Consider the following 23,217-nt stretch of genomic DNA (forward strand, 5'->3'; position numbering starts at 1 on the left):
ACACTATCTTTCGTGGATTGGCCTCCTTAGACCCCAGACCTCAACAATACTGAAGCAGTGTGGGATCCTGGTGATAGAGAACAGATCAAAAGGCAGAAACACCTAAAGACCAACTTTGAATGTGCTTCAAGAACCCTGAAGAACTCTTTCTGAAGACTACTTGAAGAAATTACAAGAAAGTTTGCCTAAGAGAGTTTGACTTTGTGTGTTTGGACGTTTCAACAAAACTGAACCTGCACCTATTTCTAAATTTCCTAGCTAAATATAAATATTAGAGGGGTAGCTCAAGATTTATCTATCTGACAGACATCTGCCATATATTGTTATTGTTATTATTAATATTAATATTATTATTGCAATGGAAAACTTGCTCTTCTGTCCTGCCCAAGTGTACAACCCTGTTTATTTTACTGCCACTGCAGGTGTTTTGAGCCTCACTGCGCTGTGTGAAACTTTGCTTGAGCCAGAGCTGACGACACTTTAGTAAGATTTTTGACTCACCAGTGTCCACTTTCACCAGTCACCACATTCCTTCATGAGAAAGAGGGGGAGAAACCCTTATTGCCTCAACCAATAAGGGTGTCTCCACTCCTTAAGTTTTCACCTCCTTGACAACTTAAGGAGGTGAAAAACTCCTAACCGAGCTGGAGGGAGGAGGCCATGAACTCCCCAAGGCTTCCTGGAAACCTGCCCTTTGGACCAGCGACTGATTAAAGGGCGCTCAGTCCTTGTCGGGAGAGTAATGATGAAGCGGAGTGTCTTTGCTAGCCTCGAACATGTTTATAAATGAAGTTTGCAGTCATGGTAAGATATATGCTAATATTATATATAAATATATATATATGTACTAAGTAGGTCAGCTTATTTCCAACAAGTGTACTTTTTACGAAATGTGAACTTGAACTCATGAGAAATTTGAGCAATATTTCTCTGTTACCGGTTTGCTAACAGTGATATTAGCAGCGCTTAGCGGTGATTTTAAGTTAGATAAAACGGTTAATAGTAATAAACTTTTAATGAACTAGTGTAGTAACATAACACGGGTGTTCATTGTGCATACAACGTGTTAAACTGTTGGTCCTGCTGCTGCACAATGGGCGGTTTTATTTAGTGCATATAAAACTGTAACAGTTGTAACTGTTTACTTCGCTAACCGTGTAGACTAATCAGAGGAAGAGGATGTATAGGTCTGTGTATGTGCTCATGTTTCCTGAAAGCAGTTCTCTCCCTGCAGTGAGGCCATTGTTAAATATTCCTGGGAAACATGAAGGAAAGATTACTGTGAAGGGGAACGAGGGGCTGAGTGCTGCAGCTCAGGGTTTTGGTGTTTGCATTTCAGCTTTCTGTGATGGGGAGGGATCTACACTTACTACACTGTTTGCTCAGCATGTGATCGACACTAAAATGAGCTTCACTGAGAAGGTCACTGATAAACGCGCTTTTTATTTCAGGACTAATGTGCTTCCACTTCCTAGAATACGAGTCAATAAAGAAGACAATATAGTGCTTAACAGCTCCAGTATCTGTGTGCTGTAAGTAAATATTTTCTGCTTTTCTTTTTTTAGTCCAGAAAGTGTTGGATTGAGGAAACCTTCTTCAGGAGAGAGTGTGTGAAGTTCATCCCTTCCTCTTGGGATCAGCACAGGTAAACTGGGATCTGATTGCACTGATTAGCTTTTATGATTCTGAGAAGAAACACACAGATTGTAGTATAACATTAACAGCAGCTATTTGAAATAACATTTTTCTGAGAGCAGAACTATTTGGCATGTAGCCCTTACTTCCAGGAATAGCAGCCATGTGGATATTTTGATAACGCTTCCTGTCTCTTTCAGATGTATTCCAGTATGCCACGTTTGCCAAAATTTGATAAGGTATCACTGATGAATATTGTGCTGAAGATGCTGTCCTACCAAACTCTTTCTTATTTTCTTACTACATACTTCTGTATTGTTTTCTCCACCCTCATTCTTTCAGCATTTCATCATGTCCTTTTCTGCCTTTTTTCTCCTACATTTGCACTGCACCGTTATGGGGAAATGGCAGGAAATGTGTGATTTTCATGGTCTGTTAAATGATAACAACAGCCAGACATAGAAATGTGTACTCAAGGGCAAAGGGAGGTGGAGAGGAAGTGTGGGATTTAGAAAATAAATGGAAGAATCACTGAAGGCTGGTTTAAAAAGTCCAGGTGGATTTCTTTCATCTTTTAGGGCTTGTCATGCGCCTGCATATTATTATTGCTTATTAACAACCCTGCCTCTATTTTGAGGAGCTAACATGTAGTTAAGTGTCACTGATAATTTTGTTACTGTTTTTTGGGCTCTTCCCTATTATCTAAAAGCAGACTATCAGAAATAGCTACTTAATTTAATTTATTTAAAATCAACAACATTATGCTAAAGTGTTGTAAAAGTATGATTGAAGTTAATCATTCTAAAAAATTACCTTACGATGCTTCTTCCTATGCATCTATGCAATGTCGTTCTATTTGCTAGATGTTGCTGCGGCCACCTGATAGGGGAACACTCTTGGCAAGACTCCCTTCCTCCATTGTCCCTCTGTCCTGGTCCTGGACAGGATGTGGAAGAGGAGTGGTCCATGGAGCGCCACACCAGGGCCAGTCCCACAAATGCCTATGGCACCGTAGACTTTGAAGATACTGCCACACGTGTCTGTCGAGCTAAGGTCTGTGAGTTTACCAGCTCTGTGCGTGTCTCTAGGCCAAAGGAACATTTTTTCAAAAGTAAAATGGTAAATGTACACACGCTCAAGAGACTGCTTCAAATATAGAAGCAAATGCTTGCACTCTGTTAATAAGACCTAGATTTTGATGGTTGCGTAAAGTTTTCTTTGCTATGATGTAAGCAGGCTTGGTCACGATGCATGAAAGCAGAGATGCTATCTAATGTAGTGACAAAACAATCGGCTCAGCAGCACCTCAGAAAAGTACAAAGAGCTTCTCAGTTGGAAACACTTTCATGTTTTTCCAGTATGTTCGTGTTGCTGTCGACTCCAAGCCAGAAGCATTACTCCAGCTGATGTTGAGGGAATGGCAGATGGAAAGACCCAAGCTACTGCTGAGTGTCCACGGAGGCTCCGAAAATTTTACCTTGCCACCTAAAGTCAACCAGGCCTTTAGCAAAGGGCTGATCACTGCTGCCCTCAGCACAGGGGCATGGATTTTCACCGATGGCATTAATACAGGTAAGTTTTACAATTTTTTGTGGAGTATTATTTTCTGCCTATCTCCAGTTAGTGACTGGCAGCAATCTCATTACTTACATCTGAAAAAAAAACTACGTTGATCTGTGTTCTGTTTCTAGAAGGTTCAGTTTTGGTTAGTTTCTGTTAGGTTTCATTTCTGTATGGCGTGCTGTTGTAAAAGTACCCCTTGAATTTTAGTGCTTTTGTTCTTATTGTGTATTTGCTGTGCATTCGGCTACTATTTGCATGCCCTCCAGGTGTGTCTAAATATGTAGGTGATGCAGTTAAATCCTTTGGAAGCCATGACCTGAGGAAGAGAAACACAGTTGGCATCACACCCTGGGGAGTGATTGACAACAACATGGACCTTATAGGCAGAGATGTCAGTACTGAAACTGTGTTTTTGCACGTTACTTCATTCCTCACCACATTTTTTTGATATATGCAGAGTACCATATCCCACTGCGCTGCTTTTCTTTGTCTTTGACTGACACTGATTCAACATCGCTTCAGGTTTTCAGGCCTTACCAGCCTCTGGGAAACCCTTTGAGCAAGAGAGCCTGTCTCAATGGTTTCCACTCCCACTTCCTGTTGGTGGATGATGGAACGCTGGGCAAGCATGGCTGTCAGCAAGGCCTCAGGAGGAAGCTGGAGAAGCACATACAACTACAGAAGATACATCCCCGTGGGTGTTTTTGCGCAAAAACGAACAAAAGAAACAAAATAGGAAGCACACAGATTTGACTGAAGTCTTAACATCATCTCTTCTCTTTTTTGCAGGACTGAACCAAGGAGTGCCTGTGGTGTGTGTGGTGGTGGAGGGAGGTCCTTCTGTGGTGTCTACAGTGTTGGACTACGTCAGCACTGTGCCCCCTGTGCCAGTGTTTGTGTTTGAGGGATCAGGCAGGGCTGCTGACCTACTCGCCTTCTTACACAAGCAGACTGCTGTTGACAGGTACAGTACGTAGGCTGTTATAGGCCTGTAGTGGATGCATAGCAGGGTCTTTTTGAGCCAGCTGGTTTAATAAGCAAGCATAATTTATACTTACGGCAAAGTGCAAGTTATAACACCTTCTTCATGAGTATTGGGGCATATTTTAAGGTGAAAAAGAGAAAAATGGGCAAAGGGAGAATCTCCCCTTTACCGTTATATCATTAGAGTGAATAACTGTAAACAGATTTAGCACTTTTTTTACTCAATTTGAGCACTCCAAAGTACTTTCCTTACAACAAGCCTCATTCACACTCCAGTAGATGGATCGCAGAGTTCAGTATCTTGCTCAAGGATACTTCAGTGTGAAGGCTAGGGGAGTCAGGGATTGAACCACTGACCTTCCAATTAGCAGATACCTCACACCACTGCCGAGCCGCATATGCCAACTATTTGAAAAGGCAGTTAGACCCCAGCCACATTCTTTGTTTTTTCCTCATCTCAGATGAACCCAAACACACAGTTACTAATATGATCCTGTCCTGCTAACTACATTTGAGTGACGTTTATATTTTAGGAAGGGTTACCCAATAGGTGTATATAAAAACTTGAAGATGATGATGCAATTAATTGATTGTAAAATGAGATAGAAAGTAGAAACTAGACAGCAGTGTCCTCTTAGTGCAAAAAAGCAAAAGGCTGCTCTGGTAAGCCCATAAATTAGTTTGTTAGACTCTTATTTTGACTCATTTAACATTTACCAAAAAGACACAGGATTACAAATATTAAATTGTTTCAAATGTACATTATCCTTCCATACATGTACTTATCCTTTCGCCAATTCAGTCTCATGGGGAGCGGAAGCCTAGCTATCATAGGGCGAGAGGTGGGGTACACCCTGGACAGGTCGCCAGTCTGATGCAGGACTAACATAGAGGAACAGGCAACCATTTGCCCTCATATTCACACCTGTGCGAAATTTAGAATCACCAATTGACACAACTCCACTAATTGCATGTCTTTAGCCTATGGGAGGAAGCCGGAGAACCTGCGCAACCATGGTGAGAACATGACTCCACCTTCTGCGACCTTCTCAGGACCTTCTTGTTGTGAAGCAAAAGCGCTAACATTGTGTTGCCTGGGGGTACACGTTGAACAGCATATTGCAGGCCTAGCACAGAGAGACAGACAACAATTTGCGATCACATTCACACCTACTGCCAATTTAGGTGGATGACCTAACAAGCTTTGGACTGTAGGAGGAAGCCAGAGCACCATGCAGGGAGAACATGCAATTCCACACGGAAAGGGTCGAGCCGGCCCAAATGTACACTGATTGTGTTTTTATGTTTGTTTGTTTGTTTTCAGACCGTTGGAAGCTGACATTAAAGAGAACTTCCTCACCACGATTGGAGATGTGTTTGGAATGGAGAGGACTGAAGCCACTGACCTCTATACTCTCCTGCTGCAGTGTATGGATCATAGACAGTCTGTGAGTAAAGCAGCCTCTGAGGCATGTGTGTGTTGTGACTGAGGACACTGACTACTAAATCAGCGTTTCTTTGAACAACAGATAACCATCTTTGACTCAGAGTCAGATGACCAGATGGCACCAGATGCTGCCATTTTGACCGCTACTCTCAAGGGTACTTGTTTCCTTCTTAATTATCAAACATTTTCTCTCAAGTGACTTTGATTCATTAACGTGGGACTGGAGCGTTTCTCTTAGTAAGTCAGAAAATCTGAGTTATGTTATATGTTTTGTTGCTCTGAATCAAAAACAGGCACAAAGGCCAGTCCATCAGAGCAGCTGAGTATGACTCTGGCGTGGGACAGGGCTGACATTGCACAGAAAGACGTCCTTGTATATGGACAGCATTGGCAGGTGAGAAAGTCAAAAACAAAGGGAGTTGTTAAGAGATATATTCTAAAACACTTCTTCAGCTGAGAATCAGAGAGGAGAAACACACAGTTTTACTTGTTGCTTAGCAAGGGCACCTCTGAGCTCTCGCACGAGAGTGAGGGCTCAGGGACTCGCAGCTCTGAGACTGCCCTGGTCTTTATTTATACATCAGTGGGTGTTTGTTCCTTACATTGGAATATGGAGGTGTATGTGTGTGTGCGTGTGTGTGTCAGAGTGTGACCCCATAAATGACTTCCCTAAACCTGCTGGTCTGGAAATCCAACAGTTCATCTATATGTAAAAAAGGCACTTAGACTAAAACTGACATAGCTACTTTTATCCTACCGTAAAAAAATAAAAGAAGGTACGACCTTTCCCATGCTCCCAGGATGTGGGTGTGAATGCCAGAGCACTCTGGAATGCACACAAAGCCTTTGCAGACTATTAAGGATCGCACATCCTATCACTACCATATGTAAACTTATATTATTAAAAGATTATACTGACTACTAAGTACAATTTTCTTTTTTTTTTTTTCTTTTTTTTCTTTTCTAAATGACATCAGAAACAGCAGTATGCGACATTACGTGATGGCAGAGCTTCAGTTCATCCTTTGTCATTTTTTTTTTTTTTTTTTTTTTTAATAAATAGGACAGGGGGAATGAATGAGAGAAAGAGGGGGAGAGAAAGAAAGAAAACCAAAGGGGAGAAGAGACGGTGAGAAGGGGGGGGAAGAGAGAGAAAAAAAAAAAGAACTCCTGGGTCACCTGTATGGAGAAAAAAAAAAACAAAACAAAAAAAAACAAACAGAGGAGACAGCAAACAACAAAGAGTAACATAATAATAGAGAAAACAAAGCACCATCACAATAAACTAGCTAGTCATAGATATCAATATTTACTAAATAATAAACGATATTGTGCAGCACGCAAGATAGACAGCGCACAGTGTGCTTTGAGGCAGCAGCCAAGAAAGCTTTAGTCCGTGTCTGTGAATACCCATGTGTGCATACCTGTGTGGATCAGCATGCTTGCATTCCAAAGGTTTCTCCATGTAATGATCTGCTAGGGAGTGTGGGGGGGCCACAGCCCCGTCCTCCAGGGTGTGAAGCGGGTATGGAGGAGATCAAAACTCCAGACATCCAGAGGCCCCCAGAACACAAGAGACCATGGAAGACCAACAGAGGGGCAGCCGCGCCACTGTTCCAGTAAGAGCTGAGGAGAGTCCCAGATGAGGGCTCGCCCAGCAGCCGCGGAGCAGAAGTCAGGGGGAGTTGCAGTGACGCGCCCGTGAGCTCCGCCGGCCCCCAGCTGTGCCTGAGTGACCGAGCCCCAGGCCGAGAGGCCGGGGGCACCCCACCTCCAAAGGGGCCCGAGCGAGCCCCAGGCCCCAGGCCCCGACAAGCGGCCGCCAAGGAGTGAGCCGGTGTGTACCCGGATGCCCACCCCCAGACACAAAGAACCACCAACACACCGACACCTGAGGGAGTCCGCCACCGGCAGGGGAAGTGGTGGTGGGTGGAGATAGGCCTCCAAACCTTGGAGGGCCTGAGGTGTCCCCAGAGAGGTGGCGTCTGATACCCAACCTGACATATAGACACAGACATACAGGCACACACAGACACAAACATCCATTCCCACCCTCATGCTCTCATATGCACTCACTCCACACTCAACCAACGTGGAGACAGACATAAAGAGACGCTGTACACACAATCACACTCCCCAAGCGTACTCTACAAACCGGGTCTAGGTACCCTTGCCCCTGGAGGGGGGAATTGCACCCAGACCCAGGTGGTGTTACCCTTTTCCCTGCGGTGGGGAGAGGCAGACCACCCCGACTCCGCAGCAGCAGGGAGGCCCCACACCCCAGACCGCAGTCGGACGGCCAACTCCTCCTACTAGCCCTCCCGCTCCAGCAGGCTGCAGAGAATGGGGGTGGGAGAAGACTCCAAACCTCCCTCCACCCGCTCATTGTAGTGTTGATGCATATGTGTTCTAAGGTGCAATTAAAACCCAGGAGGGCATGGAGCTACCTGCCAAGGAGCAGCAGGTAAGCGCATAGTCCCTCCTGCTAGCCCTCAATGACTAAGCGTATTTAAAATTGAGAGGTGGGCAACGACGTCAGGGGTGAGGTATACACCCTGATGGTAATTTGGACTCCGTGATTGTGCCCACCCCCAAGATCCTATATGTATGTGTAATGAGAGTGTGAATAATGTGAATGTCTAAGTTGTGGGATAAAATTGAGGCAGAGGCAGCCAGAAGGGGACGGGGGGGGGTAGCCTCCTCTGCACCCTGGTGACATACCCCCACTCCAAGGCCCTGCATGTGTGGGTGGTTGTGGAGGAGCGGGAAGAGGGAGGCAGCTGGAGATGGGGAGGGAAGGAAGGGAGGGGCAGGTAACCCCTCCCTGGGGCCAGCTCCCCCGCTGACCCCAGTAGGCACTCCCACCCTCCGCGACCCGCCAGGGAAGGGGGGCCCAGGCCCATCAGACCGGGGCCCAGTGCAGTAGCGCCCCCCAGCTCCACAGAGCCCTGGACAGTCCACCCAACCCCACCACAGAGAAAACTGCACCCACCCCACCATCCACACATCTTCCAGACTACATAAGACGGTAAACGCCCAGGCTGAGATCTTCCTCCACCTCTCCTGTATCTCCCCCTCCTGCAGAGAGTTCCTGAAGAGAAGAAAGCTCCTGCAAGATGTGACCATCCCCCCCACCAGTTGAAGAGCCCCCCAGGCGGCTCGACGCACCGGCGGCACCCTGCTCCAGGGCCGGGCCCCCATGCACCCACCCGCCCACAACCCCGGCAACACACCAACCAGGACCCAAGCCCCCGAGGCCCGGCCCGGGCCCCAGCCCAGAGATGGAGCGCCCCCAGAACCTCACGCCCATCCCGGACCCACCCAGGGGCAGCCAGGTTGCCAGGTCAGTAACCCACGTCCGTCAGCACAGACCCTCCCCTAGCCCCGCTGCACGCAGCCGCGAGGAAACAGTCACCTGAGAGCCAACAGAGCCCCCAACCGGACGTGACCGCTACCCCGGGTTGAGCCCCCCAAGGAAGATGCCTCCGGGGAACCCCCCGACGCCCTGAGCCTGTCCCTACCCCCTCACCAATCACAACAGTGAAGGCGGGACCAAACTATGACCCCCCACCCCCACTAGGTGATGGAGCTGATAAAAGGGGCCCAGAGCAATTGATCTAATGTGGTGGCAGAGGCTGTGTCAAGACTAATGTAATCTAATAGATAATTTCTATATTGGTTAGAATTAAGATTATTTTTATTTTTCCAGTTCATGAGGACTGTTTTCTTGGCTATGCATAGGGCAGTGAAGATCATATGGGCGATATTCTTTTCTGAAGTGACATTATCTAAGCTGCCCATTATCTAAGTACAATTTTCTATTGACAGGAGTCATTAATGCAAAACTGTAGTGCAATTGTTTTCCATTAAAGCAAAAAAGGAGATATGTAAATTATTTTTTACTTGTGTAGGTGGGCTCCTTGGAGCAAGCCATGCTGGATGCTCTGGTGATGGACCGTGTCAGTTTTGTCAAAACGCTGATTGATAACGGCATGACTATGAGCCGCTTCCTCACAGTCGATCGCCTTGAAGAGCTCTACAACATGGTTACTATAATATCTTAATATATCTGCTTTAAATATTTAAGACACTTACTTTTTCTTATTTGTTATTCATCATTTTATTAATCAAGGAGAACAGTATAATTAATTCTGTGAAATATATTTTTCAGAAAATAACATTTACTCACTGGAGTACTTTTGATTATCTTGGGGTATTTCCTCTTGCGTTTGGCTTTCACTTTGCTGTGCAAACATACAAAATCCCTTTATGTTTGTTTCTCTTGAATTTCTCTCACAATTCCCAAAGCTGCTTTGATCCAAATCTCAGTCACTGTAAGTGTTTTTGCACCAGGATCTCTTGTGTTTTATGGTCAGTTGCATCCAAAATATTTTCCCAGTAGTTGGTTTAGGATGCTTCTAAAATCACAGAGCTCTTTGCCATACATTCACCCTCAGCTTTCTCTATGTTGTCTTTATATTTGTGTATAAAAGCCTTTTCACTTATTCATAACGCTGGGATAAGTAGTTCCTTAAAGAAACAATTTGATATTTGTGGAGCTGTGATTGCATGTGCATTATGCAGCCGTTAAAAGTAACTAGTAAATTTGGTTTTCTTTGATTTTGCGCTTTGCATTTTCTCTTAACTGTCATTTTCTTTTTTTATATAATTATACAAAATCCTCCCTGCAGGCACAAGGGCCAACAGCCCGCTTCTTGCACCACCTCGTTGAAGATGCAAAACAGGTGAGTTTTGATATTGAGAGTAGCTGTAGGTGCAAATCTAGCTTCCCTTTCCCTCCCGAAAAAAAGCATTGTCAGCATATGTTGCTCCAAGACCTGTTCAGCATTAAAGAGGCCTTTACAGATGTGCAAGTTTCCCATGTGCACTAATGTTCCTCCATAGAATTGCAAATGCCAGCTTTGGAACTGTGCACTGACAGCAACCTGGGTGGTCCCTCACCTTTTCTGTGTTATAAATACACAGAAAAGCAGCCACATTTACATGTGCACAGTATATGTTTATTTATCGTGTTTGTATGTGTTTGTGGGGAGACATCCCTTCCTGCAGGTTATCGTCTTTCGATCATTGACATGGGCTTGGTGATAGAATATCTCATAGGAGGAGCATACCGCAGCACCTACACACGCAAACAATTCAGAGCTGCGTACAGCCGATTGCACGAAAAAGTGAGCAATGATTGTATTCTTTTTCTTTGCCCGCTGCACCCTGATAAAAGCCATTTAAAAATCCTTTGGTTTAATGACTTTTACAGTTTTCATACAAATGCCTGTTTTGATGCCTGTAGAATGGTAGACGAGACAGTTCAGCCACCTTTTCAAAACTCAGACATGGACTGATGCCAAGCTCTACAAGGAACAGGAGCCTCCAGGACCTGCATTTCTTTAGGACCGCCCAGCCTTACAAACGCAAGGTTGGTTTAGAGTTATTTTTTTAAGATTTAGATTAACAGTTTCTAATTTTTCTATCTGTTTTATGACAAAAAATCTCACATTCCCATCTATTGTTTTTTCATTTCCTTGTCCCTTATTTTTTTTCATACATCTAACTTTTTCTTCTAGGAGCAAGATGTGTCACCCAGTACCAGTGGGGATGTGTCTAGTCCAGGCCTTGATGATGCTCCACTGCTGGTTCCTTTCAACTTCAACGACTTGTTTGTGTGGGCAGTCCTTCAGCAAAGGCAGCAAATGGCACTGTTCCTGTGGCAACATGGAGAAGAAGCGCTGGCACGTGCAACGGTGGCCTGCAAGCTTTACCGCTCCATGGCCTTTGAAGCACGTCAAAGCAGCCTGGATGATAACATTATAGAACGATTCAAGACGTATTCACTGTGAGTGTCAATTAACTGTATGACTTATTTTAAACAAGCAGTGATCCATTGCTTATTAATAGCAGTGATACACTCTGAAAAAGTGGCACATAATGGAATACCTTTTGAATTCCCATCTAAGCTCTGGTTTTGTCTCTTTTGCTGAAATATGTGATGTCATCGTGTTAAGATTTAAGTAGCTCTCTAAGCCTGTGTTGTGAGTCTAGCAAGGGATTTAAAATGTCTCCAACTTAGTTGAAATAAATCACTCGAGTATAAGACAGTGGCACCAATTTTAAATGAATGCTAATTTATCCAGGACTGACTGCCCAAGCAAATTCAAGGGTATACTGCATGATGCAAAAATAAATCTCCAACAACTCAAAATGTCATCACAGTGACTGCAGGTAACTCTGGTGTCAAAGTGCCCGCGTCTACAGTCGGATAGATTTTGACATATTTGACCTGCATTTAAGGTGCTGTCTAAGAAGAACATTAGGCAGAACTACAGTTTCCCAGTGAACACAGAGACAGAAGCAACATGTTTGACATAATGTGCTCTGGACATACAAATCAAAGATGGAGTTATTTTTAGGAGAAGAATTTCTTGCGGTCTTTGAAGCGTGGTGGAAAGGTTATGCTTTGGGGACTGCCTCGGTCTCACAGCAACTGGGCAGCTTGCAGTCATTGATTCAGCTATGAAGGATATATTAAGGATAAGGTGTGTCTGAAACTTTAGTTTAATTTGAAGCTGACCTTGAATGGAACAGCCTAGGCAATATCCAGACTGGAGTCTCATTGAAATGTTCTTGGAAGATTTGAAATGCAAGAAACCTCTAAACCTTTTATAGCTGTGAAGCACCGTTACCATGCAGTACACTTTTTTTCCCCTCGGGACTTCATGTTACTTTGTATATGTGAAGATATGGGTGCAATTTTTTTTTTTGTTCTTTCATATTTTTATAATTATCACAGAGTTGACATGCACATATCTCTTCTGTCTTTGTGTGTCAGTGAGTTTGGTAAGCTGGCGGTGGATGTGTTAGATTGTGCGTTTCGTCAGAACGAGCAGATGGCCATGAAGCTGTTGACTTATGAGATGGAGGCATGGAGCCACTTCACCTGTCTGCAGATGGCTGTCTCCTCATGTCACAGACCATTCGTCTCACACTCCTGCACCCAGACTCTCCTCACTGATCTCTGGACCGGTCCACTTAACATGAGAAAAAACTCATTCTTGAAGGTAAACCTTGCAGATAAACCAGATAAAATTCATATTTCAGTGTCATTTAATTGCATCACTGCAAAAAGAAAAATAAAGATAGAAGGGTACAGGGTAGGGGTGGGCGATATAGCTTCAAAATTATACAAAAATATTTCAGCAGAATTATAGAAAAAAATAGTGAATATGTCTTATCAGCAATTGCAGCTCACAGGATGCAGCATTTTTAGTCCATGAAGGGCATGTTCCATCTTTCTTTTCCTATTACCTGCTATCATTGAAGACTGACTAGCTAATTCAAAGTTTGAATCTCTTGCTACAAGCTGGTAGCAGCAGCAGTATTATAATGTCATAGTGCTGACACAGCATTGTATATAATGACACAGCACAAGTCAAATGTAAGCACAAAACTATTCGAAATTAAGTAGTGCTTATAGCACAACTGCTTAACACTTAAGTTTAACAAAAAAGTAACTTAACCTGTTAACTTGACAGGAGCCTGCACAGTATTGTTGTAAGATTCCACAAAAGCAATTAAATGTGACTGTCTCTGCAAAAGCTTGCCATTATTTCTAATATATTTATTGCAATGTTTCAGTCCTGTTGACCTTCATCAGGTCCCAGATTCTAATTTAGAATCCATTAATCAGGAAGTCAGGATGGCCGAGCGGTCTAAGGCGCTGCGTTCAGGTCGCAGTCTCCCCTGGAGGTGTGGGTTTGAATCCCACTTCTGACATTGTCTGTTTGCATAATTTCCTTAGGGATTGTTAAAGTATTCTGGATTAAACATATTAGCAATAAATGAGGTAGGGTGCTGCAGTTAACTGTTGTCGATTTTGAATTAGCATTTTGTCACATAATGAAGTTCTGTCTGGGATTTGATATCTAGGGTCAAACTTAAAGCCATGTTTTTCCACTCCAAAACCACATCGGTAATTTTCATTCATTGTTACATCTTCCTGTCATGTAGAGTGTAGCTAGGGAGCGCTTCAGCCATTATTTGCTGTTTTCTTTTGGTTCACACATCACCAGCTGCTTTCATCACCCCCATTAAAGCCTGGTTGTGCTAAACGATTGTGTTTTTACCTCAAGTGTTGTTTTATTTTTTTCATATTTTGCAAAGCAGTATGTTTTGTTGGAGGATGTTTAAGTAGTCAGACACGCTCTCCTTTTTTTTTTTTTTTTAGATCATTTTGAGCCTTCTTTTGCCTCCTGCCATCCTACTTCTGGAGTTTAAAAGCAAAGCTGAAATGTGTCACGTACCACAGACACACGAGGCAATGCTGTTTGGACTCGACTCAGTCAAGCCAGCACCAGGCACCAAGGGCTCTGATCACATGGTACAGTAGGAGTGCAGTACTTTCAAATTTCAACTGGCTAATATTTTACAGTATTTCATAGTATTTCACCTCACTTGTATGGTTTACTCTACCCATGCAGGGTAGTCGTGATGCAGAGCAAGGACTCTCTTTCCAAGACAAACGTGTTGGTCCTGTGTCAGAAACCATGTCCTCTATAACTGTGCGCTGTGTTTCCTGGATCACAACACTCTATGATTTCTACACAGCTCCTGTTGTCAAGTTTTGGTTTCACACGGTAGGTTTTTTATGTTAGTTAACACACGATAAAACATTTCTCTTTCTCAAAGTGCATCATGCAAATGATTATTATACATTGTTCTCATCCTTCTGTCTGAATGTCTTTTCTCTGATTCAACTGTAGATGTCCTACTTGGCCTTTCTGATGTTATTCTCCTATGTTGTCCTGGTGAAGATGGAGGATCAACCCAGTGTTCAGGAGTGGCTGGTTATAGCATACATCTTGTCAACTGCAGCAGAGAAAACCAGAGAGGTCAGAGGTTCAGTTCTTAGCAGAATATATTAAAAAGTGTTACAGGAGAATATAAAATCACAAGTCAGTAGTAATGTAAGTTTCTATCTTTTGTAATTAGATATTAATGTCTGAGGCAACAAAACTGAGCCAGAAGCTGAAGATTTGGTTCTCAGAATACTGGAACATATCAGATTTCATCGCCATCCTGCTTTTCGTGGCCGGACTGGCAATGCGTTGGCACTCTGATCCCTACCGGACAGCAGGGCGCCTCACATACTGCCTGGACATAATCTTCTGGTTTATCAGGGTGATGGATCTGCTGGCCGTTAATCAGCATGCTGGCCCTTACCTCACCATGATCACTAAAATGGTGTGTACAGACTGCACAGCACTCACTGGAAACATAAAAAGTTGAGAAGTGTGTGTGTGTGTTATTTATTTATTTATTTATTTTTTAGTAACCTCTCACTCTCTCTGTGCCCAGACCAGAAACATGTTTTACATTGTGGTGATGATGGCAATAGTGCTGCTGACCTACGGAGTATCCAGGAAGGCTGTCCTGTCACCAGACGAGGAGCCATCATGGAGCCTGGCTCGAGACATAGTCTTCCAGCCCTACTGGATGATCTATGGAGAGGTCTATGCATCAGAGATAGACCGTTAGTGGCCCAATAACACTAGATACTTATTAACCAAAGGGTTTTTTTTTTAAGCAGTAGAATTTAACCTTTATGATTTTTGCATTGCCCTGAGTTCTTGGAAATACTGACTCGAAGATTGCTGCAAGGCTAATTCGTCACTTATCCTATTCCACTTGAATTAAGGTCATTCAAACAGTCTTACCTCACAAGGTGAGCTTTGCTTGACTCACCTTTGTATTGCAGTGCTTGTTATTGACTGCAGCTGAAAGGAGTTCTTTGTTTCAGAATTTAGACAACTTCACTTATTACAGGGGCTGATTCTTCGTGCATAAAAAATATGCTGCAAATAACAAAATCACTTAAAATGTAATTGGTATAAATGACTAAGGGAGTTACAGTACATGTAGGTCCTTTTGCTGCTTTTAGTTGAAGGTGTAACTTAGATTGTTCAAAAAATAAAGTTTGGACACTTCCAAAGAGCTATGTCTGTGTCTTCTATAAGAAGAGCAGCAAACAAATCAGTGCAAGGTCTGTCACACTTTACCCTGTAAACAGTGCCAATTCTCTTACTTTAAGATTTTTTTAATGTACTCTGCTCCAGCGTGGATTTAGGCAATCTCGGTTGCTTCTGATGTCTCAGACCAACTGAGTGATGTTAAAATCTGAGCTCTGTGTCGGCTGTACCATATGTTGGAAGACTCTGTGCCCTTTTCTTGTCCCTGTAGAGTTTTATATGAATCTGGTTCTAATTTAGCATTCATGATGCAGAAGGAGATTCATACCAAGTCTCTGACAGTTTTTGTATGATGAATAAGAATAAAAAAACAAACAAAAAACTATTGCACTGTGTGTAAGATCTGCGTATTTTTGTGTGTCAACAGCATGTCAGGAAGATGATTCATGTCCTCCTGCATCCTTTCTTGCACCATTTCTCCAGGCTGTGTATATGTTTGTCCAGTATATCATCATGGTCAACATCCTCATCGCATTTTTCAAGTAAGCATATTGAAAAATCTTAGTTTATAGTAATTGTTTGAGGGGCTACCCTTCAATAAACCAAACTCTTGTTAACAGCAACGTCTACTTTGACATGGCATCAACATCCAACAAGCTGTGGAAGTACAACCGGTACCGCTACATTATGACCTATCAAGTGAGACCGTGGCTGCCACCGCCCCTAAACCTCCTCAGTCACATGGACCTGGGTTTGAGAGCTATTTACAAGAAATTTAGTGGCGACGCTGAGCGGGAAGAGAGAGCCTCTGGACTTAGTAAGTACCACAGCATATTTTCTGGAAAGGAAGAAAATGGTGATAGTTTAGCAGCTATCTCTACACTTGTCACTTCTTCCATCTCACTTGTTTTTACTAGAGCTCTATCTGGGCCACGAGGATCGCAAGAAGCTGCATGAGTTTGAGGAGAGATGTGTGCAGGCCTATTTTCACGAGAAGAGTGAATGCCCGCTCAGCAGTCAAAAGAACAGGATCAAAGTCACAGCTGAGAGGTAGGACTGCAAACAAGGGGCTTCTCATTTCTTTTGTTTTGTTCGATTATTTAAGATGAGCTACCAGCGCTTGTGTGTTTCTGCTGGATCTGTGTCTCGCTCTCCAACCTGCCATATCACTATGGCTGGAAACTTTGTAGCCTTGTAAATTTGTCTTGTTTGGGAGCCATGCACAGGATCATTGCTTTGATGTAGAGTTCCTTTTGTGTCCGATGCAAGAGCCAATAGATTATTTCTTCTATAACACGAACAATCGCTCTGTCTGTCATCACATTGTTAAGTTTAATATTGATAAGTTTGATAAGTATAATAAATAATGAGGTATACATACTGTGCCAAGATGAAAGCAGTTAACTCATGTAACTAGATTTAAATGAAGTATTAGAGGCGCATTAAGATAAAAGATTATTGTTCATTTTCACAATAAAGCCAAACTTTTGAGATTAAACTTATTATTATTTTGAGAATATGTGGAGATTAAAGTCGTCATTTTAAGTCAAACAACTGCGATGGCTGCTGTACCCATTGCAAACATTGCAATTTGCCTTGTGTAGAAGAGTTACTGAAATACCTTGATCAGTTTTCATATCATGTCTTGTGATACAACATAAACCCTCTTTACTGCACAAGGGTGTAACCATTGATTTTCTTGCATCTGTCATTGCCAGCTGTTTCATTTTTGCATAAATCGGGGGTTAAAATCTGGTTTTTCCTTCTGACCAGATGCAGCTTTCTGCGTTAAAACTGCATTTCTGTGCTTATCACCACACCGTGTTTATGTATTTAAAAATAAATAATTTCCTTGTTACTAAAACCAACTCTGAAGTATGATTTCACTAACTCATCTACACAAGACATTATGTAGAGGGTTTAGCAGCCGTAGCAGTTGTTTGACTTGAAACGATAACTTTAATCTCCGTGTTTCAAAGTACTTTTTTAATGTGCCTCCAATGCTCCTTCTTACAAACAAGTAAGTAGGTAGATTCTTAAATGTTTATTTACTTTGTCTCACATACCAGCTTATATATAGCTTGTGCTTGTATTGTGATCCTACTAACACAGGCTTCCTTTGCTTTTTGTGAATTTACAGCTGAACATGTGGCTGTGTTTAGTGTACAAAAAGCATTTAACGTCAGTAAATAAATCGTAAAAACGTCATTCACCATTTTTGCTCATATTTGTTCCATCAGAACAGAAGAGATGTGCATGATGGTGGGGGAGGTTTCAGAGAAGGTCAACTTCATTCAGGATAGCCTGTCAGACTTAGACTCTCAGCTCGGTCATCTCCAGGACCTCTCTGCTCTGGCTGTGGACACCCTCACTCTTCTTTCTGCATCCAACAACCTACATCAGGAGGAGACACGCCTGGCTCAGTGTCGGCTCATTACAGCATCCCAGCACGCCATCCCTCACAGCTGGACCCTTCCACACAGAAGTGGAGCAGACGGTGATGCGGCTAATATACAACGATTGGTGGCCAAGCCGTATAAAAGTACCCCGCCTTCATTGCTAAAGGGCTACACCTTAGCAGGAAATAGACGGGAATCACAGGAGTGCCATGTAGGAGTTAGGGGAAGCAGGGGAGGAAGATATGGACACACAGAAGAACCAGAAGAAAGGGCAAGAGAGGTGCTTACTGTTGTCTTCTAGTAATGTTGTTTCACAAGAAGGAAAGAGAATGCACTACTCCCTCACACTAAATACAATGTTTTGATCCTTAAACGTTTGTCATGTTAGACTCTTTGAAAGGAGAGGTAGTTGTTGCAAACCTGAACATGGCCTTTAGGGGGAGACAAGCTAAAAGAGATCCATAAAGTATCCATAAAGTCCTTATTTTAATGTGATGTAATCTCTTCACAGCTTTATGACATTAAAAGTAAATAACCACTGACTTAAAGAATTTAAAATACTTTGATAATCACTTATTTTTTTCCCATAGGATCATCCATGTGAGAATCAGCAGGGAGCTTCTGACCCAGGGTCTTGTGCGTCCCTCTCCCACTTTAACAGTGGAGGATTTTCTTCGGTCAGAGATCAGACACCCTGTGAGTCCTGTGAACCATCCCAGTGTGGGTCTCCTCTTTCTCCCAGAGGCTTGGAGTCACTCCATTTTAAATTCTGGACTTGTGAGCCATATTTGTTTACCAGTCAGGAAGAAACATCCATGGAAGAGGAGGATGAAGTAGAGGAAGAAGGAGAAGAGAAAGAGGAGGAAAACACACAGGAAGAACCACCTAACATAGACGTGCACCGAGCCTCCAGCAGTGCTTTTCTGTTCGACCCAGAAGACATCTCAGAGGGTTTGACAAATCCTGCCTTTTCTTGTGATGATAGTCAGCCAACTTCTCGGTCCAGAAATTCCAACCAGTGGAGAAAACCCATAAAATCCCCAAGGTGGGCATGTTTGTCGAGGGACCGTCCGTATGGCTACTGCAGATCTTTGTCATCCAGCATGGAGAATATGACTTTCGCTGGAGCACCCCTCAGCCCAACCAGGGGATCCTTTCCTTCTCTCAATGAATCAATGAACAATGAGAGTTTGCTTGGTAGGAGGGGTTTAAAGAACAATACATCACTAAGATGCAGCAGGAGCCAAGGTATGATAACGCATGGGTTTGAAAATCAAGTTAATCTTTGGACGCTGATGGTTTAAAGCAATGAGTTTGCATGAAGAGCTTTGTGATATGTAGCACATGCAAATCTTAACAATTTTGCAAGTCAGAACCAACAATGTCATAAAAGAACTTTAAGGGTCATTCAGGTCATAAGCAGTCATTTTCTCTGTATCTTGCCCCTGATGAAAATGATCAAAAGGAAATTTTGAAAATCTGTGTGTACCTTGTCTATTTTTTTATCATGCATTTACACACAATAACAGATAATGTACGTCTGTGTTTCTGCAGAGTGGTCCAAATCATCTGACTTTACTCAGGTCTTGGACAGCAAAGGCAAAAACAAAAAGACCGTGAAGATACGAGAGAGCAATCTAGATTTGGTAATATGAAAAAAGTTGTGCTCCTCATAGCAGAGGATCAGTCAGGTGCAAAACATGGCACAAAGTCATAAAACTAAATCCCTGCTATCTTTGTGAATGGGTTTTTCATTTTCGTTTGGTGGTTCTTTACAGAGAAGCTTTTCCATCTCTTTATTTGTTTTGGAAAATAGAGAGCCATGCATTCCCAGTTGTCTGATGTCAGCTGGGGAAGGCGCCGGAGGTTGATAGGAGAACCCACAAGTCGGTCGGCTTCAACCAGCCTCAGTCAGCTCAGTAAGACCTGCATTTAGATAGAGTACATGTTGTATTTGTACCCAGAGCTTTCAGAGAGCATCTGCTAGTATGCATCACTCTGCTTCCTCTGTATGTATGTACAGTAGAACGAGAAGAACGACAAGGGTTGTTTTTTCATATTAAAAGAAACAAAGTTTGATATGTGTATGTGCGATGTTTAAATTATCAACCACTTGAAGTTTCTTATGTTTTACTTAAAAACTGTTAATATCAATATTTTTTCAGATTTTGAACAACTGGATTTGCTGCAGAAACAGGTCTTTTCGCATCAGGTAAAGATGTGGTAAAGTGTGGTAACAATATTTTGTAATTTGTGGTAACATTAGCGATAGTAATGCTAAAATAATTAGTGTAAAATATGTCAGTGTTCTTGCTTTGATTACTGGTAGGATGTATGGAGCCCCACGCACTCAGCTTGGAACAGCTGGGCCAGGTCCATGAGTCGCAGGTCTTCGTAAGTCTCCTTTCTTTTTTAGCCTTCCAGATTTACCCTGAATTTATCGAAACTTTTTACTTAAACGTAACAATGTTTTCTTGATGCCTGTTGCAGAATACAGAGTGGCATTTCAGCTGAAGGTATTTCTGGACGTACAGATTGAATACATTTTCTGTAACATGTGGTCATGTAGTGTCTGTTATAGTGAGATGTATTTGTTTTGTTTTTTAATGCCCTGTAATCTTACCTGCTGCAGCCAAGAACTCCTCATTCCAGTCCACTGACAGTTTGTATCCACACTACTCAGGTATTTACACGATCTGCAGAAAATTATCTAAATTAAATAATAGATCCTGAAAGGATCATCTATTGTGCATCTATTGTTTTTGTGATTTCTCGTACATTAGCTCATCTGTAGTTTTGCCTGTATCGTGCCTGTGTGTTAACAGCTGTGGAGAGAAACAATTTGATGAGACTGGCTCAGACCATCCCTTTCACTCCTGTCTCAATCATGGGTAACTTGCTTGTTTGATTTAGGATTTATTTATTTTTTCATTACTGTTGTTTTACCCCCAAAATCCATTTCTGTGCACTTAATCAAGTTTTTGAACATTCTCTGTAGGAGGTGAAGAGGTGAGCGTTTACTCTCTGGAGGAAGTAGCCTCTGATGCTGACCCTGAATCCAGCTCAGTCTCTTCCTGGTCATCACGAGGCCTGTCTGCAATCCTGCAGCCCCTCTTGAGCGAAGAAGGCTCTTTGGATGGGGGCCTCCGGCAGGGCCGCCGGGTTCTCTGTACATGGGCAGAACAGGATGTGCTCAGACCCGGGCTGGTATACGTGGTGAAAGGTTTCAGACCAGAGGTGGTTCGTGTCTGTAAGAAGTACTTCCATGGTAGCACAGCACTGCAGCTTTGTTTAAGGGTAAATCTTTCAAGTAATCAAGGATTCGTCTACATTTGCTGGTTAGCAAATCTTTTACTTTTCACAGTTTTGAATTGAGTTTCAAGTACTTCTAACACTATGATCAATTTTTGTTTGTGAAGGAGATACAGCAGCAGAGAGCGGCCCAGAAGATGATGCAAGTGTTTAACCAAGTCAAACCTGATGATTTGCACCACTCACCAAGGTCACTATTTTATCTTTCCTATGTGTGTGTGTTAGGTGTGTCCGTGCATTTAATAACTGCCCCTTCTATCCACCAGATTTCTTGACGTATCACTGGTCCTCTGGCATTCTAATGGTCAGTGGCTGACGATTGAAAGGAATATGTCTGGTGACTTCATGAAATACAACAACAACACGGGAGAAGAGATCACCCCCTGCTGTTCACTGGAAGAAATGCTTCTAGCCTTTTCCCACTGGACCTACGAGTACTCACGCAGAGAGCTGCTGGTGCTCGACATACAAGGCAGATACTTTTACTTTACTTTGCATGTTTGTAGTTGCACATGTGAGATGTTGAGTCTTTTTTTTAAAATCTGTTCCCTTATTCCTTTTGACAGGAGTGGGAGAGGAGCTGACTGATCCGACAGTCATTATGGCAGAGGACCAGAGGTGCAGTAACCATTTCTGCTATGCGTATAAGTGATATTTATATTCTCTGATTTTAGAAATTCACATTTTATCCCATATGTACTGATGAAAGTCTGCACTCTGACTGACTCTGTTGCAGTGTTAGCAGGGGTGAGATGCTTTTTGGACCTGATAATCTTGGAGACGCTGGCATCAATGGTTTCCTGCAGAAACACTCTTGCAGCGCCTGGTGCCACAGACTAGGTCTAAAAGGTCAGAAACATACAAAACCTTGTCTACTGTTTTTTTTCTGATCCAGTGTGTGACATGTGGATTAGCATTTCATTGTATGTACCTGTTTTTGCACATGTGTGCATACATGCCTTTGTATGTCACCTCGGTGTCGTCACTCAGGAGGCCAGCTTGGCTCAGAGAGAAATCCCCAGCAACTTCAAATAAAGACGGCACACACGAACAGCCAGCTAATTAAGCTGCGAGTGTTCGTTTATTTCTATAACAACAGTAGTGTTTGAGGCATGAGGGAGGGCCCGTCTTTGTGCTGAGCGGCCTTTGATTATGTATTAATCATGTCTTTGTGCTGGCGATGTGCTGCTGAGACATTAGCTTTGATTAGCTATTAATTAACGTCTCTGGGTAGACATGATACCGGCATCTAGAGGATAACTGCGCGGAAAGAAACTGTGCTCACAAACAAACAAGCCCAGCAAACAAACACGCAAACACTCAGACACAGTTGTTTTGATATTTCAAAGGTACGTTGTGTTTCCTCTTCCTCTTCTTGTGTCCTCTCCAAGATTTCACCAACAAATCAAACCAAATTATTTATGCTGGATGCGTGGATTTCCTCCCAGGCCTGTCAGTATTCTCTTTCTTGTGGTAATGACTGTGTTATTGGAGCGACATGTCGCTAACTGATGTTTCTGTTGTTCAGATTTAAGAAACCATCCGGACAGCTGCGAGAACAGCACTGATGCGGAGCCAACGTCGGGGACAGAAGAGCAAGAAGACGATGAAACCAGGAAGTGACCTTTGACTCAGGAAGTAGGGAAAAGAAAGCATGGGAACTTTTATAGGTGTCTTTCGTAAACACAAGTTCTGCCTCTTCACAAAAGATCCTTGATAATACCAAAGATTTTGCACTAAGGATGTTTATAGATTTTCAGGGTTAATGAAGGAAAAGCGGTAATCAGAAAACTTTATATAAAAAGATAAAAATATAACTTGTTATTTAACTGTATGTGATAATTCGTGATAGAAAAAAATGTAAAATAAAATGCAGTTTTTGTACTATTTTTAGTTC

General features: G+C 42.8%; 1 protein-coding gene and 1 non-coding gene across 5 annotated transcripts; both read left to right on the forward strand.

Annotated features, from left to right (window-relative positions):
• The first annotated feature begins 569 nt into the window (after positions 1 to 569).
• On the forward strand, positions 570 to 23,137 carry trpm6 (transient receptor potential cation channel, subfamily M, member 6). Of its 4 annotated transcripts, XM_004544220.4 has the most exons (40): positions 580 to 804; positions 1,566 to 1,645; positions 1,836 to 1,874; positions 2,499 to 2,688; positions 2,994 to 3,207; positions 3,465 to 3,589; positions 3,721 to 3,892; positions 3,988 to 4,162; positions 5,507 to 5,630; positions 5,712 to 5,784; positions 5,923 to 6,023; positions 9,541 to 9,675; positions 10,321 to 10,374; positions 10,684 to 10,818; positions 10,938 to 11,063; positions 11,212 to 11,480; positions 12,474 to 12,702; positions 13,869 to 14,021; positions 14,122 to 14,277; positions 14,404 to 14,532; positions 14,633 to 14,884; positions 14,999 to 15,173; positions 16,037 to 16,151; positions 16,230 to 16,426; positions 16,527 to 16,659; positions 17,850 to 18,288; positions 18,599 to 19,256; positions 19,563 to 19,654; positions 19,825 to 19,927; positions 20,174 to 20,220; positions 20,338 to 20,402; positions 20,499 to 20,524; positions 20,641 to 20,691; positions 20,834 to 20,899; positions 21,007 to 21,305; positions 21,428 to 21,510; positions 21,587 to 21,792; positions 21,887 to 21,938; positions 22,057 to 22,169; positions 22,849 to 23,137. In XM_004544220.4, the coding sequence occupies exons 1-40, from the start codon at positions 787 to 789 to the stop codon at positions 22,941 to 22,943; spliced, it is 5,964 nt and encodes a 1,987-aa protein (XP_004544277.1). In that variant the 5' UTR covers positions 580 to 786; the 3' UTR covers positions 22,944 to 23,137. The 4 variants fall into 4 exon arrangements, 3 of the variants coding, with proteins under 3 accessions (XP_004544280.1, XP_004544277.1, XP_076746849.1); XM_076890734.1 differs by lacking the exon at positions 9,541 to 9,675; XM_004544223.4 differs by lacking the exons at positions 21,887 to 21,938; positions 22,057 to 22,169; positions 22,849 to 23,137 and having other exon boundaries at positions 577 to 804; positions 21,007 to 21,346; positions 21,587 to 21,721.
• On the forward strand, positions 13,335 to 13,417 carry trnal-cag (transfer RNA leucine (anticodon CAG)). The gene has a single exon. It is a non-coding gene; the product is annotated as a tRNA-Leu (tRNA).
• Positions 23,138 to 23,217: the final 80 nt, after the last annotated feature.

The sequence above is a fragment of the Maylandia zebra genome, linkage group LG12, assembly GCF_041146795.1.
Source record: "Maylandia zebra isolate NMK-2024a linkage group LG12, Mzebra_GT3a, whole genome shotgun sequence".
NCBI lineage: Eukaryota > Metazoa > Chordata > Actinopteri > Cichliformes > Cichlidae > Maylandia > Maylandia zebra.